Here is a 19,836-nt window from a genome sequence, read left to right on the forward strand (position 1 = left end):
GGCTGCCACAGAGAATTCACGATAACCGATGGGTACTGATGACTTATCCTCTGTCTGGGTCCATGTCTCTAGGAGGATCTGTGTGTTCACCTTTCTTAGTCTTTCTTCAAAATCTGGGTCATTTATTTTGGTTCCAAATGCTGAAGCATTCAAAACTTAAATATTCCAGCTGCAATTTTTTCTCTCTTGAATGCAAATGATTGGGTTATATTGGGCAAATATAGTAACTGTATAGGTAATAAAAAGTAGGGAAAACATTTTTATTGAATGTTATGGCAGAGCTTTATCCCACTTTAAGGAGCATTGACATTTCTGGAAAAGACATATGTAGCATATGTGGAAGAAGACCACAATTAAAGCGTGAAGTACAGAAATGGGTAAAAAAAAAAAAAAAAAAAAAAAAAAAAAACCACAGGAGCTCCTGACAAAAAAAGAAAAAAACACAGAGCTTAACTTTCCTGTTCCAGACATGGAAGAATCCTGTTCCAGATGGGAAAATCTGGTACTGACATTAAAAAAGCTAAACCGTCCATGTGAACTAGCCTTTTAATTTCAGTCATTGGTTGACTGATTGACTAAAACCTCTCAGTTTCTGATCGATTGCAAGAATTGGAGGAGCGGTTGATCATTCCGAAAATTGGATCGTTAATGGGCACTTTCATACACATGCTAGTTGTACCTCAGCCGGTCGGTGCCACCTCTGCTGAAAATCTAGCATTTGTATGGCGGTCCCCAATCCACCTCAAAGCGAGAGATCCAGATTACTGGACAATTTCATCCAAGCACCGGCCAAGGCCATTGTTATCCGCCTCAATACCCATCCTGCTCCGTTGTGTGCCGCGATGTCAGTCCTGATCTCCCCTCCACAGCAACAGAATGTGTTGCTAGTGTCTCTACAGAACCTACATCTCTACAGAACTTACATCTCTACAGAACTTAACCCTGTGCTGTTGCCCGAGGGATCGCAGTCGGTGACAGCAATTGAGCGAGTGTATGCACTTTAATGGGACAAATAGTTTTTCACATAGGTGATAGGGGTATTGGTGACCTTTTTTCTTCAGTAAATTAAATAATTCAAAAAAATGCATTGTTTATTCAGGTTGTCTTTTGCATTATACTAAGCTTGTTTGGAGATCAGAAACAATTAGGTGTAATAAAGCAGCAAAAATTAAAGATATCAAGGAGGTGACAAATACTTCTTCACACCACTTTACATAAAGCTAATATCTCTTGCCTACACAAGTCTAGAATAATATCAGGTTACAGTACACATGAGCATGTGCACAAAACATGCTGCCAGTAAAGGAGTAGGCCTTACTCATGCATCTCTTTCCTAACATACAGTAACTTTTACATTTTTACAATATTGTCCGGGGGCAAATGGGTATTAACAGATTCATCATAGTAGATATTTCCATGGCTGGTTTCTACTGACAAAACAAAAATAATTAGGCAACACAAGCTTTGACATACAGCCAATAAGGTTCTTCTAATGAAGCAGATTACTCTTGGCAGGAAAACAGCTCATTTAGATGAAAGTTTGTCAGTCCAGATGTGCACTGCGTGGGATGACACTTCACACAAGGCCAGGTATCAATAAACAGCACGGATGGATTCTGTCAACACCATGGCATGGAAGAAGGAAGGTGGAGGCTCAGTCCTGACTAGCAATGCTATTGTATGCAGCCAATCCCCAGTGTTTATTTTTTCCACACTCTGTTGACTCCCAGACTCCAGGGCAGAGCCGGGGTAGAATAAAGTGATTAAAAGATGTCCTTCACCAGACTCCATCACAACCTTCCTAACAGGGCATATATCCAGCTAATAACGAAATGGGCTAGTTTACGGATAAAAAGGGTTTACCAGGAAGCTTCCTGTTACAAACCGCGTGCACACAAATACACACACACCCGGCAGTTCTTACAAAGTTTCTAATGCACTTCATAAATATTGTGACACATTTATTCTAATTTAGTTGAATCTTCCTCTAGTTTTGGAATGAATAATGAGTAAGGCAGGGGTTGTTTTGTTCCTATTGCTCTCTTTCCTCACTGAGTGATTTGTGTCACTACCTGTAGGAAGTGAAGGAAATGTCTTTAGTAGGAGCACAGGCGAACACAAGAGGCGTTAGAACTTGACAGAGGTTCAAACCCTTCCCTATTTATCTCACACTTCAAAAAACTAAATGTTCAGCCTGAAGTCCCAGTTTAAATTGTATATCATTTTTTGTTGTTTTGTATGGAACATACAAACAGAAGGAATATAGGGTTATATGAACTAAATCACAATAAAAATGATGCATTATGGACGTAAACTTTATGCTCAAGAGAGGCTAAAGACTTGCAAATGCATTCTCTTTCAGGATGGAAAAAGTTACCCTTTTGACAAGAAAATAAACCTTTGTGTTTCTATGGTACAGCTCAATAACATACACCTGAAGCAAGTTTATAGCATCAAATCTAAATATACAGGCATGTGCCCTTAAAGAGTAACTTTACTCAATACAACTGAATGGTAAAATTGTTTATATTTTACAACACTGTATTACTTAAAGAGTAACTGTTAGCCCCCAAAGTGAAATTTAAATCTGTACAGCAATGCTTTATTTAGTATTAAAGTGATCAAAAAAGCCAATGCGTTCTGCAAAAATCAATATAATTTTGCTACTATGTAGCCTTTTGCCCACGCTAACGACGCAAAGCCGCATATCAGATACTGATGACGAGCATGCAGAGCATGCCTATGTTTGCCCGACCCCCCTCTCCCCCCCAGGACCAGGTGCCGATCTATTTGCACCACAAACAGCTGACCGCTCTGACACGGAGACAGAGCGGCAGCACTTCCAGCGGGAGCACCGCAGAGCAGCCGCCGCCGTGCATCTCTCACATGTGATTCTCTCAGGAACTCAGGAACTGTGTGAGAAATTTGCCCACTTCTTCTCAGACAAAGTCTCCTCCATACGATCTGCCATTCAATTCACAGCCCCAGAAACCCATGCAGAGCCATATAACAGGTGCAAAAATAGCCTACCACCATGGTCTGATTTTAAGGTAATCACTGAAAAAGACATCTTGGATATCCTCTCAAACCTTCGCCAGACTACCTGCGATCTGGACCCTGGCCCCACTAAGTTCATGTTGAAATGCCCTGAACTATTTACACCGGCATTCCACAAAATAGTCAACGGCTCCTTACAAGAAGGGTGGTTTCCCTCTACTCTGAAAGAAGCAATCGTCAGGCCTCTACTCAAGAAACCATCCTTAGACCCAGATGCTCTAAACAGCTACAGACCTGTCTCAAACCTCCCCTTTCTGGGAAAAGTTATTGAAAAGGCTGTTTACCTCCAACTTGAAGCCAGGCTCTCCAGAAACAACATCCTTGACCCTCTTCAATCTGGTTTCAGGAAATATCACAGCTGTGAAACAGCCCTCACCCAGATTTGCAATGATCTGCTCATTGCAAGAGACAAGGTTCAATGTTCCATCCTGATTTTGCTCGACCTCTCAGCGACTTTTGACACAGTCGATCATGAAATCTTACTCAACAGGCTACAAGAGTACTGTGGCATAGATGGCATTGTTCTCCGGTGGTTCAACTCCTTCCTGGCTGGCAGAACACAAAGGGTAGCCTTAGGGCCCTTCCTCTCCAACCCTGTACCACTAAAATACGGTGTACCTCAGGGCGCAATATTATCCCCTTTACTGTTCACCATATACATGCTGCCACTTGGAGAAATCATACAAAAACATGGCCTGACATATCATTGCTATGCTGATGACACCCAGCTATATTTGTCATTCAAACCTGATGTCACAGACCCTACTCCACAAATAAACGCATGCTTAGCTGAGCTTCAGGAGTGGATGAATAATAACTGGCTAAAACTTAATGCTGACAAAACTGAGGTTCTTGTTATCGAGGGCCAGGGCTCAACAGCAAAGCAGCTCCAGTCTCAACCAACACCGCTAAGGATAGGGAGCTCAGACCTGAACAACTCAGACTGTGTGCGCAGCCTGGGAGTACTGATTGATGGGAAATTAAGCTTCAGGAATCAAATCTCAGCTGTTGTGAAACATTCCTTCTTTCACCTAAGGAATATTGCAAGGATTAAACACCTAATTCCTTCAGAGGATCTTCCAACCCTAGTTCATGCCTTCGTCACATCAAGGTTAGACTACTGCAACGTCCTCTACACAGGCCTGCATAAGAAAGACTTACGCCGCCTGCAATTAGTACAGAATGCCGCCGCAAGGCTGTTAACGAGCCAACCCCGCCATTGCCACATAACACCAACCCTGAGCTCACTCCACTGGCTACCGATAAAATGGAGAATTCTGTTTAAGATTGGCTTACTGACATTCAAATCCTTGCACAATCTGGGCCCTGGATACCTGAAGGACTTGTTGCAACTACATCACACCCCCCACAATCTTAGATCAAAAGGACGTAACACCTTGGTCACCCCCAGAGTCCACCTCAAAACCTTTGGAGACAGAGCCTTTTGTCATGCTGCCCCTACACTTTGGAACTCCCTTCCACACCCAATCAGGACAGCCCCATCCCTGGAAGCATTGAAGTCTAAACTGAAAACCTACCTTTTCAGTCTGGCATTCATGAACATCTGACTATCTCCTCTGTAACACAACCCAGCCTGAAACCCTGTGTTAATCTGAGACACAGCTATGCGCTTTGAGTCCTATGGGAGAAAAGCGCTTTACAAATGTTATTGTATTGTATTGTATTGTATGTGACTCGGCGGCGGCTGCTCTGCGGTGCTCCCGCTGGAAGTGCTGCCGCTCTGTCTCCGTGTCAGAGCGGTCAGCTGTTTGTGGTGCAAATAGATCGGCACCTGGTCCTGGGGGGGAGAGGGGGGTCGGGCAAACATAGGCATGCTCTGCATGCTCGTCATCAGTATCTGATATGCGGCTTTGCGTCGTTAGCGTGGGCAAAAGGCTACATAGTAGCAAAATTATATTGATTTTTGCAGAACGCATTGGCTTTTTTGATCACTTTAATACTAAATAAAACATTGCTGTACAGATTTAAATTTCACTTTGGGGGCTAACAGTTACTCTTTAATAAATTATTTAGTCTGTGTTTTGTCAAATCTTTCCTCTACCTGATTTACAGTCTTAAAGAGACACTGAAGCGAGAATAATTCTCGCTTCAGAGCTCATAGTTAGCCCCTGCTAAAACGCCGCTATCCCACGGCTAAACGGGGGTCCCTTCACCCCCAACCCCCCCCCCCCCGTGCAAAATCAGCGACCAAATTGGTCGTAGATTTTGCTGCTGCTGGAGGCAGGGTTAACGGCTGCATCCCTGCCTCACAGCGCGTCTATCAGCGGCGCATCGCCGCCTCACCTATCAGTGAAGGAAGACAGAGAGGCGGGGGAGAGGCGGAGATACGCGCTGACAGATGCGCGTGGGGCAGGGCTGCGGCGGTTAGCCCTGCCCCAATGCGGAAGCGCTCCCCCGCTGTACGGAGGGGGATTTGGGGGTGAAGGGACCCCCGTTAAGCCGCGGGATAGCGGCGTTTTAGCAGGGGCACACATGCCCCTGCTATCTATGAGGTCTGAAGCGAGATTTATTCTCGCTTCAGACTCTCTTTAAATTTATCACAAGTGGCAACATCTCCACTGCTGGGAAGGTGCATCATTGCAGAATTTTTGTGGTGTGTTCCGAAGTAAACAGAAACAACACTTGGTCTCCCAGAGTGCACTGAGAGATGGAAGCTTTGTGACATCAAAGCCTAGGCTAAACATCATATACCAATATACAGACATATATTGATTTAGGGAGTGTTTCTAAGGCTGAAACCTACATCATTCATATAAAATTGGATGTCCTGAATGATTTAGTAGGAGGTAGTAGGAGGAAGAGGCAGACCTCTTTATCTCAACACACCCATACCCACCCATCCCGCACTCTTTTCCCTCTCATTACCATTACAGTGTTGGCGCCGTGTTTAAAATGGAGGTGCCGGTTTTTGCACAAGAGCAGCGGCCAACTGGAACACCTGGGAGGAATGAGAGGAAATGTTGGATTGGATCCACAGGAGGTAAGTATCCCTAATTTATGTCTGAATATGCAGTTCTTCAGTTCAGGTGTAGTTAATAGGAAACAAAGTATATTTATAGGTGAACTAGAGGATACCTTATAAATGCTGAATAATGTACCCTCCTGAAAATGAGTATCTGAGAATTCCCTGTTGCAAGCATAATGATAAACATGATCTATTTAGGAGATTTTATTACACAAAACTGTGATCTGTCACGTCAGTAATTTAAAGTTGGTCAGCCAGGGAGGAGCTATTGAATTGCGGATGGTCATGTTTATCACGCACATTATGTCTTGACAAAGGCAATTTCATGCACACTATTTGACTTAAAGAGAGCTGCGCTGCGTAATATGTTGGCGCTTTATATATACAATAAATAAATAAAAGAGCTCGAGGTGGGTTTGAAGAATGCTATTAGGACACAGAGGCTGGTTCTGCATACAATGCACAGCCTCTGTGTCTGTACCGTGTCCCCCCCTGCGTTCTGCTGTCCCCCATAAAAACGCCATGCTAGTGACATGCAGCTTGTCGCTAGTGGGCTGTTTACCTGTGTGCTGCCACTGCTTCCCCACCTCCTCTATATCTCGGAAGGAAGGGATGCAGGCGGGCGGCGGCGATATAGGGGGGGGGGAGCAGCATTAAGGTAAACAGCCAGCTAGCGACAAGGTGCATGTCGCTAGCGTGGCGTTTTTATGGGGGACAGCAGAGCACAGAGGGGGCCTGGGGAGACACAGTACAGACACAAAGGCTGGTTATAGTATGCAGAACCAGCCTATGTGTCCTAATAGCATTCTTCAAACCCACCTTGGGTTTTCTTTAAATTGTAATCCTCTATTCTCTGGCGATGGCATCATATACTCCCAAATCACAAAGTAAAGAGAAAACATATAAAGCAGTAAGTTGCTGCTGGGAAACAGCACTAAACATACACATAGACAGCATAAAAGGGAAGGTTGATGAAAGGGATATCTGCAGCAAGTGGCATCTGAGGTGACAGACTGCTGGACACTATCCAGCCACCTGGAATACTTCAGGAAACCCTGAAAGGATCCTAATACAATACAAACAATGTCCAAGCTAGTAAACACTCTCCCCAGCATTATTGCATTTGCACAGGCAATAAAATTCCTCAATAGCTGAAAGTACATCTTTTTTTCCAAAATGCTTTATCACTTTTTTTTTAATACAGAAAAGTAATTTAGACAAAATATCACAATGTTGTTTGTCTTGGAAACGTTTCTTTTAACATTGACAGTCTGAGAACACTGGAAACAATAAATGACCCGAAAACATGGCCTGACATTATTTAAATGTAACTTAACCATTTCAGCCCGTGGGGATTTTTCACCTTATGCAATAGAGCAATTTTCACCTCCATTCATTTGCCAATAACTTTATCACTACTTATCACAATGAATTGATCTATATGTTGTTTTTTCCGCAACCAATTAGGCTTTCTTTGGGTGGTACATTTTGCTAAGAATTATTTTTCTCTAAACGCATTTTCACAGGAATATTAAGAAAAATATGGAAAAAAATCAATATTTCTCAGTTTTTGGCTATTATAGCTGTAAAATAATGCATGCTACCATAAATCTATGTATTTTATTTGCCCATTTGTCTTGGTTATAAAACCATTTACATTTTGTCCCTATCACAATGTATGGCACCAATATTTTATTTGGAAATAAAGGTGCATTTTTTCAGTTTTGCGTTCATCAGTATTTACAAGCTTATAATTTAAAAAATGTTCGTAATATAGCCTCTTCACATGCATATTTAAAAAGTTCCGACCCTTAGGTAACTATGTATGTTTTTTGTTTTTGTTTTTTTAATTGTATTTTTTTTTCCATTAAAAATTTTATTTGGGTAATTTTTGTTGTGGGAGTTAAACAGTTAATTTTAAATGCATTAATGTGGGTTTATTTAAAAAAATGTATGTAGATGTAGTTTTACTATTTGGCCACAAGATGGCCACAGTGAGATTTGTTTCTTTTTTTCATCCTGAAAGCGAGAACTCGCTTCCAGGAAGCATTAAGAAGACGAGAAACTTTTTTTTTTTTTCTGAAAGACTGCGGACTCTGATGAGAAGCAGTCTGTTTTTCTGCCTGGGACTTAGATCGATAAATGGAAATATATTCCCATTCATTGTTCTCTGGGCTAACGGGGGGTGGCACGGGCGCGTGTGAGAGCGCGCTAGAGCATGCAGCAGTGCACAGCAGCTGCCACCTGGACGTGGTGATAGCCTCTTCACATGCATATTTAAAAAGTTCCGACCCTTAGGTAACTATGTATGTTTTTTGTTTTTTTAATAGTAATTTTTTTCCATTAAAAATTTTATTTGGGTAATTTTTGTTGTGGGAGTTAAACAGTTAAATTTAAATGCATTAATGTGGGTTTATTTAAAAAATGTATGTAGATGTAGTTTTACTATTTGGCCACAAGATGGCCACAGTGAGATTTGTTTCTTTTTTTCATCCTGAAAGCGAGAACTCGCTTCCAGGAAGCATTAAGAAGACGAGAATCTTTTTTTTTTTTTCTGAAAGACTGCGGACTCTGATGAGAAGCAGTCTGTTTTTCTGCCTGTGACTTAGATCGATAAATGGGAAATATATTCCCATTCATTGTTCTGTGGGCTAACGGGGGGTGGCACGGGCGCGTGTGAGAGCGCGCTAGAGCATGCAGCAGTGCACAGCAGCTGCCACCTGGACGTGGTGATAGCCTCTTCACATGCATATTTAAAAAGTTCCGACCCTTAGGTAACTATGTATGTTTTTTGTTTTTGTTTTTTTAATTGTATTTTTTTTCCATTAAAAATTTTATTTGGGTAATTTTTGTTGTGGGAGTTAAACAGTTAATTTTAAATGCATTAATGTGGGTTTATTTAAAAAATGTATGTAGATGTAGTTTTACTATTTGGCCACAAGATGGCCACAGTGAGATTTGTTTCTTTTTTTCATCCTGAAAGCGAGAACTCGCTTCCAGGAAGCATTAAGAAGACGAGAAACTTTTTTTTTTTCTGAAAGACTGCGGACTCTGATGAGAAGCAGTCTGTTTTTCTGCTTGGGACTTAGATCGATAAATGGGAAATATATTCCCATTCATTGTTCTCTGGACTAACGGGGGGTGGCACGGGCGCGTGTGAGAGCGCGCTAGAGCATGCAGCAGTGCACAGCAGCTGCCACCTGGACGTGACAATCACGTCCAGGCAGCAGGAATGGTTAAAGAGAAACCGTAACCAAGAATTGAACTTCATCCCAATCAGTAGCTGATATCCCCTTTCCCATGAGAAATCTTTTCCTTTTTTCAAATGGATCATCAGGGGGGTCTTTATGGCTACTTGATGTGCTTACTATTAACTTTGGTTTGTTACTCGACCCAATGACTATACACAGTGTGCATTGCATGAGAGTGTAAATTGACTAATCAACGCATATTTATAAGGTAGGGGCAGGTAGCATTGCTCAAAAGTGCCTAGATGTGATGGCCCTACAAAAATTTTGCAATGGGGCCCCATAATGTTTTGCTACGTCGCTGCCTCAAGGGCCGAGATCCTCACGCATTTTGGCACAGCTCAAAATTATTGATGGGACTGGATCAGGAAAGGAGTGGTATGTAAACTAGAGCATTTCTTCACATCTCAGTCCATCCTAAACACAGGCATGGATATGGCTCTCGAGGACTGGAGGTTGACACCTGTGATCTATGGGAACCAGAGCCTTCCCTCTGCATGGGTGAGTATTTAACTTTTTTTTCAGGTTCACATCAGTATTGTTTTTAAAGTCCATAGAATTTAGTCAATCATTTATTTATTTTATTTATTCTAAATTAAAAATATATATGAAGGGGGATCCTGTCGCATTACAGAGGACTATAGATATTCCTATATAACACCTAATGGATTAGATTGTGAGCTCCTTTGAGGGACAGTTAGTGACAAGACAATATATATATATATATATACACTGTACAGCGCTGCGTAATATGTCGGCGCTATATAAATACTTAATAATAATAATAATAATGTCCTACCAGGACTTTCAGTACAATAGGTGCTGCCACTGGCTAGAGAATTGTGCTGCACATTCCCCAAGTACAGCCAGATACTGCACTGCATTTTCAACAAGACACTCACACCACAGCACTGTGGCCATGGAATGCAATGTCTGGCAAACAAAATGGTTGCATGTGTTCATGCACTGTGTGACAAAATGGCACTAATAAACTAAATACATAAAGAAATACAAAAAATAAAAGTAATAAATAAAAAACAGCCTCACCACCCTCCACACTTTCAACCTGTTATCAATGGACAGGCAAGAGGGACCAGAGAGTGTAGAGCTTCTGAATCAAAACCAACCCGCGTGGCTTGTATGTATAAGCTATAGGCTTGCTATACACTAGCGGTTCTGGATGTAAGCCTGACTTCAGAGGCATAAAGAGATAATTTGTATAATCAGAAGTAATGCATTGTGGGAGACACAATAGCTCACATAAAGCTGAATTATCACAAATATCTTCTGTTTAACCACTTGAGGACCACAGTCTTTTCGCCCCTTAAGGACCAGAGCCTTTTTTTCCATTCAGACCACTGCAGCTTTCACGGTTTATTGCTCAGTCATACAACCTACCACCTAAATGAATTTTACCTCTTTTTCTTGTCACTAATACAGCTTTCTTTTGGTGCTATTTGATTGCTGCTGCAAGTTTTACTTTTTATTATATTCATCCAAAAAGACATGAATTTTGTAAAAAAAAAATGACTTTTTTAACTTTCTGTGCTGACAATTTTCAAATAAAGTAAAATTTCCTATACATTTGAGCGCGAAAGTTATTCTGCTACATGTCTTTGATAAAAAAAAAACATTCACTGTATATTTATTGGATTGGGTAAAAGTTATAGCGTTTACAAACTATGGTGCCAAAAGTGAATTTTCCCATTTTGAAGCATCTCTGACTTTCTGACTACCTGTCATGTTTCATGAGGTGCTTAAATTCCAGGATAGTATAAATACCCCACAAATGACCCCATTTTGGAAAGAAGACATCCCAATGTATTCAGTGAGAGGCATCGTGAGTTCATAGAAGATTTTATTTTTTGTCAAAAGTTAGCGGAAAATGACACTTTGTGACAACAACAACAAAAAAAAGTTTCCATTTTTTCTAACTTGCGACAAAAAAAAAATGAAATCTGCCACGGACTCAGCATGCTCCTCTCTGAATACCTTGAAGTGTCTACTTTCCAAAATGGGGTCATTTGTGGGGTGTTCACTGTCCTGGCATTTTGGGGGTGCCTAATTGTAAGCATCCCTGTAAAGCCTAAAGATGCTCATTGGACTTTGGGCCCCTTAGCGCAGTTAGGCTGCAAAAAAGTGCCACACATGTGGTATTGCCGTACTCAGGAGAAGTAGTATAATGTGTTTTGGGGTGTATTTTTACACATACCCATGCTGGGTGGGAGAAATATCTCCGTAAATTACATTTTTTTTTTTTATTTTTTTTTTACACACAATTGTCTATTTACAGAGATATTTCTCCCACTCAGCATGGGTATGTGTAAAAATACACCCCAAAACACATTATACTACTTCTCCTGAGTACTGCAATGCCACGTGTGGCACTTTTTTTGCACCCTAACTGCGCTAAGGGGCCCAAAGTCCAATGAGTACCTTTAGGATTTCACAGGTCATTTTGCGACATTTGGTTTCAAGACTACTCCTCACGGTTTAGGGCCCCTAAAATGCCAGGGCAGTATAGGAACCCCACAAATGACCCCATTTTAGAAAGAAGACACCCCAAGGTATTCCGTTAGGAGTATGGTGAGTTCACAGAAGATTTTTTTTTGGTCACAAGTTAGCGGAAATTGATTTTAATTGTGTTTTTTCACAAAGTGTCATTTTCCGCTAACTTGTGACAAAAAATAAAATCGTCTATGAACTCACCATACTCCTAACGGAATACCTTGGGGTGTCTTCTTTATAAAATTGGGTCATTTGTGGGGTTCCTATACTGCCCTGGCATTTTAGGGGCCCTAAACCGTGAGGAGTAGTCTTGAAACCAAATGTCGCAAAATGACCTGTGAAATCCTAAAGGTACTCATTGGACTTTGGGCCCCTTAGCGCACTTAGGGTGCAAAAAAATGCCACACATGTGGTACCGCCGTACTCAGGAGAAGTAGTAGAATGTGTTTTGTGGTGTATTTTTACACATACAGATGCTGGGTGGGAGAAATATCTCTGTAAATGACAATTGTTTGATTTTTTTTACACACAATTGTCCATTTACAGAGAGATTTCTCCCACCCAGCATGGGTATGTATAAAAATACACCCCAAAACACATTATACTACTTCGTCTGAGTACGGCGATACCACATGTGTGACACTTTTTTGCAACCTAGGTGCGCTAAGGGGCCTAACGTCCTATTCACAGGTCATTTTGAGGCATTTGGATTCTAGACTACTCCTCACGGTTTAGGGCCCCTAAAATGCCAGGGCAGTATAGGACCCCTACAAGTGACCGCATTTTAGAAAGAAGACACCCCAAGGTATTCTGTTAGGAGTATGGTGAGTTCATAGAAGATTTTTTTTTTGTCACAAGTTAGCGGAAAATGACACTTTGTGAAAAAAAAAAAACAATTAAAATCAATTTCCGCTAACTTGTGACAAAAAATAAAATCTTCTATGAACTCATCATACACCTAACAGAATACCTTGGGGTGTCTTCTTTCTAAAATGGGGTCACTTGTGGGGTTCCTATACTGCCCTGGCATTTTACGGGCCCAAAACCGTGAGTAGTCGGGAAACCAAATGCCGCAAAATGACCCTTGCAATTCTAAAAGTACTCATTGGACTTTGGGCCCTTTAGCGCAGTTAGGGTGCAAAAAAGTGTCACACATGTGGTATCGCCGTACTCAGGAGAAGTAGTATAATGTGTTTTGTGGTATATTTTTACATATAACCATGCTGGGTGGGAGAAATATCTCTGTAAATTACACATTTTTGATTCTTTTTAAAACACAATTGTCCATTTACAGAGAGATTTCTCCCACCCAGCATGGGTATGTGTAAAAATACACCACAAAACACATTATACTACTTCTCCTGAGTACGGCGATACCACATGTGCGACACTTTTTTGCGGCCTAGGTGCGCTAAGGGGCCCAACGTCCTATTCACAGGTCATTTTGAGGCATTTGTTTTCTAGACTACTCCTCACGGTTTAGGGCCCCTAAAATGCCAGGGCAGTATAGGAACCCCACAAGTGACCCCATTTTAGAAAGAAGACACCCCCAAGGTATTCCGTTAGGTGTACGGTGAGTTCATAGAAGATTTTATTTTTTTTGTCACAAGTTAGTGAAAAATGACAAAACAATAAAAATCAATTTCCGCTAACTGTTAACAAAAATAAAATCTTCTATGAACTCGTAATACACCTAACAGAATACCTTGGGGTGTCTTTTTTCTAAAATGGGGTCACTTGTGGGGTTCCTATACTGCCCTGGCATTTTACGGGCCCAAAACCGTGAGTAGTCGGGAAACCAAATTTCTCAAAATGACTGTTCAGGGGTATAAGCATCTGCAAATTTTGATGACAGGTGGTGTATGAGGGGGCACATTTTGTGGAACCGGTCATAAGCAGGGTAGTGTAACGATCGGTGGGCGCAGAGAGTATCTGATTACCGGTGATCTGCAGTATCACCGGAAATACAGATATATACCAGATTATAAGTGAACTGCAGTCTCACCGATAATCCGATATACAAACTAACCTCTGATCACCTGAATAGAGTGTAGTGTTTGGTGTAACTGTAACACTAAGAGGACAAGGCCTCAATGCAGTAAGGAGTACTGCACAGATTCCTTCCGCAGACCTGAGCTCTCCAAGACGGGAGGAGTCAGACTGACAGTAGGAAGGGATATCTGAAAGTGACCCTCAGGAGGAAGGATCGCTAACAGAGCGAGGAACCGCCTCTAACGGTAAGGTCGGTTCTCGAGGTCGGACAAGCCAGGTCGTACACACACGGACAGATAAAGTACAGGATCAGGAGGCAAAAGCAGAGTCAGAGTACAGGCAGGGTTCAGCAACGGGGTATCAGAAATATCGGGGTACAAAATCAGGAGGCAGAAGCAGAGTCAAAGTACGAGCCGGGGTTCGGCAACAGAGTATCAGAAATATCGAGGTGCAAGATCAGAGTTCAGGAGGATAGTCAAGGCAGGCAAAAGTCATAACAGATAATCACAATCAAACTAGTACTTTAGCTATCAACAGAATCTAGCTTAGTGTAGGATTACAGCTCCAGCTGGTCCCGGCACACTAACGGATCTAACTACGGATCTGGGTGCTCCCACATATGTGAACGCAACGCCAGACAAGGAGCAAGTGAACAACCAGCAGTATATATATACTCTAGGACCTTTCCAGGACCTCCCTAATTGCTGGTCCAATGGGAGCAGTGGAATTTGTCAGCTGACCCAGCTGGTCAGCCGACACCCTTCTAACTGCTATTTAAATTCTGCCTCAGTGCTCGCGCGCGTGTAAGTCTGAATCTTGGTGGACTATCAGTCCCAGCCACACCAGTACTGTTTTGCAATGTATCTAATGCGGGGGTCGCCTCTGATGTGGATTCCGCCGTTACCAATGCGGATTCTGCCGCACTGCCCATGCGGCATGCGGCGTTTTTTCCGCGTTGTGACGCCATGCTGGACGCGGAAACAGCCGCCTCACCTCGAGAGACGGCGGCTTTTCCGCGTTTCCTCACAGGTAGCCTCTTAGATGACAGGTTGTATTGGGCCTGATCTGATGGATAGGAGTGCTAGGGGGGTGACAGGAGGTGATTGATGGGTGTCTCAGGGGGTGGTGAGAGGGGAAAATAGATACAATTAATGCACTGGGGAGGTGATCGGAAGGGGGTCTGAGGGTTTGGCCGAGTGATCAAGAGCCCACACGGGGCAAATTAGGGCCTGATCTGATGGGTAGGTGTGCTAGGGGGTGACAGGAGGTGATTGATGGGTGTCTCAAGGTGTGATTAGAGGGGGGAAATAGATGCAAGCAATGCACTGGCGAGATGATCAGGGCTGGGATCTAAGGGCGTTCTGAGGGTGTGGGCGGGTGATTGGGTGCCCTAGGGGCAGATTAGGGTCTAATCTGATGGGTATCAGTGACAGGGGCTGATTGATGGGTGATCAGTGGGTGATTAGATGGCAGAACAGATGTAAACAATGCACTTTGGAGGTGATCTGAGGGTAGGTCTGGGGCAATCTGATGGTGTGGGTGGGTGATCAGATTGCCCACAAGGGGCAGGTTAGGGGCTGATTGATGGGTGGCAGTGACAGGGGGTGATTGATGGGTGGCAGTGACAGGGGGTGATTGATGGGTGATTGATAGGTGATTGACAGGTGATCAGTGGGTTATTACAGGGAAGAACAGATGTAAATATTGCATTGGCGAATTGATAAGGGGTGGGGGGGGTCTGAGGGCAATCTGAGTGTGTGGGGCGGGTGATTGGGTGCCCGCAAGGAGCAGATTATGGTCTATTGTGATGGGTAACAGTGACAGGTGGTGATAGGAGGGGATTGATGGGTAATTAGTGGGTGTTTAGAGGAGAGAACAGATGTAAACACTGCACTTGGGAGGTGATCTGATGTCAGATCTGCGGGCAATCTATTGGTGTGGGTGATCAGATTGCCCGCAAGGGGCAGGTTAGGGGCTGATTAATGGGTGGCAGTGACAGGGGGTGATTGATGGGTGGCAGTGACAGGGGGTGATTGACAGGTGATTGACAGGTGATTGACAGGTGATCAGTGGGTTATTACAGGGAAGAACAGATGTAAATATTGCACCGGCGAATTGATAAGGGGGGGTCTGAGGGCAATCAGAGCGTGTAGGCGGGTGATTGGGTGCCCGCAAGGGGCAGATTAGGGTCTGATCTGATGGGTAACAGTGACAGGTGGTGATAGGGGGTGACTGATGGGTGATTGATGGGTAATTAGTGGGTGTTTAGGGTAGAGAACAGATGTAAACACTGCACTTGGGAGGTGATCTGACGTCGGATCTGCGGGCAATCTATTGGTGTGGGTGGGTGATCAGATTGCCCGCAAGAGGCAGGTTAGGGGCTGATTGATGGGTGGCAGTGACAGGGGGGTGATTGATGGGTAATTGACAGGTGATTGGCAGGTGATCAGGGGGGATAGAAGCATACAGTACACAAGGGGGGGGGGGGTCTGTGGAGAATCTGAGGGGTGGTGGGGTGATCAGGAGGGAGCAGGGGGCAGTTTAGGGTAAAAAAAAAAATAGCGTTGACAGAAAGTGACAGGGAGTGATTGATGGGTGATTAGGGGGGTGATTGGGTGCAAACAGGGGTCTGGGGGGTGGGCAGGGGGGGGGGGGTCTGAGGGGTGCTGTGGGCGATCAGAGGGAAGGGGGGGCAGGATCAGTGTGCTTGGTGCACACTAGGGTGGCTGCAGCCTGCCCTGGTGGTCCCTCGGACACTGGGACCACCAGGGCAGGAGGCAGTCAGTATAATAGGCTTTGTATACATTACAAAGCCTATTATACTAAGTACATGCGGCGATCCGGGTGCTAGTAACCCGCCGGCGCTTCCGAACGGCCGGCGGGTTACAGCGCGAGGGGGGCGGAGCCAGTCGCCGGCGGCTGATCGCGTCACGAATGACACGATCGGCGCATAACCACGCCCGCAGCCGCCCCCGCCGATGGGCGTATTGCGGTCGTTTAGGCCCGGACTTTGCCGCCGCCCATCGGCTGGGGGCGGTCCTTAAGTGGTTAAAGAAGACACATTACAATGTAGATAATTTGTGTGAATCCAATTAAATGTCAGTGGTTTTATTGTTGCGGCGGATTACAATTATAAATATTGAAATCATTTTATTTTCAAAAGAAAACCGCTATTAGAAGTTAGAAAGTACCATAAAAGGCAGCATGGTGGGGTGCACTCTCGCCTTGCAGCGCTGGGTCCCTGGTTTGAATCCCAGCCTGGTCAACAACTGCAAGAAGTTTGTATGTTCTCCTAGTGTCTGCATGGGTTTCCTCCGGCCACTCTGGTTTCCTCCCACAACCCAAAAACATACAGATAAGTTAATTGGCTCCCCCCTAAATTGGCACTGGACTACGATACACACACTACATGATACCTACATAGACATCAGTGGCGTTCCTACCATGGGGCGGCAGGGGGCGCCCCGCTCCGGCTGTCGGGTGCCCCAGGGGGTGTCATCAAGGCCTCCCACAGAGGCCTGTGCAGGAGGGGGAAGCAACACAGAATGGAGGGGTGGTGGGGAAAGCGGCAGGGAGGGGGACGGACCCCCCACCTCCATCACCTGGGTCCCCTCCTTCTGGCGCTTCCCCCCTCCTAATTAGCAGCAGCTTTAGATATGCAGGCAGGAGCGGGCGGAGAGGACTTACTCACCTGCTTCCTGCGTTCCAGGCGATGGCGCACAGCGTCATCGTCACGTGACGCTGCTCTCCGCCTTCTCCCCCGCCCACTGTGCTTCCTGATTAGCGGAAGCGCAGTGAGTGACAGAGAAGTCGGAGACCAGCATCACGTGAGGATGACGTGTGCGCCATCGCCAGGAAGCAGGTAAGTCCTCTCCGCCCGCTCTTGCCCGCATATCTAAAGCTGCTGCTAATTAGGAGGGGGGAAGAGCCAGAAGGAGGGGACCCAGGTAAGGGAGGTGGGGGGTCTGGCCCCCCTCCCCGCCACCCCCCTTCCAAGCTTCCCCAATATAACTATACTACTGGGGCAACTATACTAGGGAGTGGGGGCAACTATACTAGCTATACTGGGGGCAACTATACTAGCTATACTGGGGGCATCTATGCTAGCTTTACTGGGTCAACTATACTGGGGGCAACTATACTGGGGGCAACTATACTGGGGGCAACTATACTAGCTTTACTGGGGCAACTATACTGGGGGCATTTATACTAGGGCAACTATACTGGGGGCATCTATACTGGGGCAACTATACTGGGGGCATCTATACTGGGGCAACTATACTGGGGGCATCTATACTGGGGCAACTATACTAGCTATACTGGGGGCAACTATACTGGGGGCAACTAAACTAGCTATACTGGGGGCAACTAAACTAGCTATACTGGGGGCAACTAAACTAGCTATACTGGGGGCAACTAAACTAGCTATACTGGGGACAACTATACTACTGGGGCAACTATACTAGCTATTCTGGGGGCAACTATACTAGCTATACTGGGGGCAACTAAACTAGCTATACTGGGGGCAACTAAACTAGCTATACTGGGGGCAACTAAACTAGCTATACTGGGGGCAACTAAACTAGCTATACTGGGGGCACCTATACTAGCTATACTGGGGGCAACTTTACTAGCTATACTGGGGGCAACTGTACTAGTTATACTGGGGGCAACTAAACTAGCTAGCTATACTGGGGGCAACTATACTAGCTATACTGGGGGCAACTATACTAGCTATACTGGGGGCAACTAGTTTCACTGGGGGCAACTGTACTAGCTATACTGGGGCAACTGTATTAGCTATACTGGGGGCAACTAAACTAGCTAGCTATACTGGGGGCAACTATACTAGCTATACTGGGGGCAACTAGTTTCACTGGGGGCAACTGTACTAGCTATACTGGGGCAACTATACTAGCTAATACCTTAAATTACAGTTAGCTCCGTCCTCATCTGGTCATGACCACGGCCATTTTTCGACGCGGCGCACTAAGCACGCCGCAGGTTGTGGCCACGCCCATTTTTCGGGGGGTGTCTTTTAATACCCAGCACCGGGTGCCAAAAGCCCTAGGTACACCACTGATAGACATATCACTATGGTAGGGACTAGATTGTGAGCCCCTCTGAGGGACAGTTAGTGACAAGACAATATATACTCTGTACAGCGCTGCATAATAGGTTGGCGCTATATAAATACTTAAAATAAATAAATAAAATATAGGTAAGACTCTCCCTTGGCCTTATGTGTTGTTTTGCAGGCGTTGTCATTTTTTCAGATATAGTACACCACACTGGCATATGTTTTAACATTGATCAAGTCTACTGCCAATCTTGTGACATTCTCAGCCAAATTACATAGAGCCAACACTTATTGCACATATCCTGTGGAAGATAAAGATGAAAGGTGCACTGAGTGCACTGAATCTCTGTAATGCACAAGATAACATCCCAGTGATAAGCCTGGTCTAAGTTAATGAGGTGTTACATTGCACAGCATGACTTGAAGATAGGCAGACAGCTTATGAGTTATGTCAGACATTAATGGGGCCATATTTTTTATTCTAGGGGGAAGTCTGTTACAAGCATAAATGGCAATATAACCAACCAATAGCCTAAAGTGTTTATTTCCAAAATGTTTATTTCATTTTTCTGACCCATGTAAGAAAACCAGAGCAGCTAAATACTTAGCTGTGTAAACAGAAGCCACTATTTTTTCTGCCAGCAAAGAAGCCTGACACGCTAAATGTTCATATTCTGGTAACCACTTCAACACTATCATGTTAAAGAGAACTCGAGGCGGAATAAAATAAACAAATTAGATACTTACCTAAGAAGAGGGAAGGCTCTGGATCCTGCCCTCCTCCAGACCATCACTGCTTCCTAAAGCTGAATACTTACCTCACGAGGCAGGAAGATGGATCCCAGTGCTGTTCTACGATGATGAGCATTCCCCAATCAATCTTCCTGCAGGCAGGTATATGGGCTGTCACACGACGGGCGTGAACGAGAGATCAATCATTAGCAGAGACAACGTAACACCTTGGT

At 44.3% G+C, this 19,836-nt stretch overlaps 1 protein-coding gene across 3 annotated transcripts in view; it reads right to left on the reverse strand.

Moving 5' to 3' along the window:
• AFG2A (AFG2 AAA ATPase homolog A) overlaps positions 1 to 19,836 on the reverse strand; it is a 583,775-nt gene that overhangs the window by 328,665 nt on the left and 235,274 nt on the right. The window contains exon 15 of one of the 3 annotated variants that reach the window (XM_068280104.1): positions 5,944 to 6,016. The exons of the other annotated variants lie outside the window; for them this stretch is intronic. Within the exon in view, the coding sequence (XP_068136205.1) occupies positions 5,966 to 6,016 (51 nt within the window). The 3' untranslated portion in view covers positions 5,944 to 5,965. The remainder of the gene's footprint in view (positions 1 to 5,943; positions 6,017 to 19,836) is intronic. 3 annotated transcript variants of the gene reach the window in all.

The sequence above is a fragment of the Hyperolius riggenbachi genome, chromosome 1 (assembly GCF_040937935.1).
Source record: "Hyperolius riggenbachi isolate aHypRig1 chromosome 1, aHypRig1.pri, whole genome shotgun sequence".
Lineage (NCBI taxonomy): Eukaryota > Metazoa > Chordata > Amphibia > Anura > Hyperoliidae > Hyperolius > Hyperolius riggenbachi.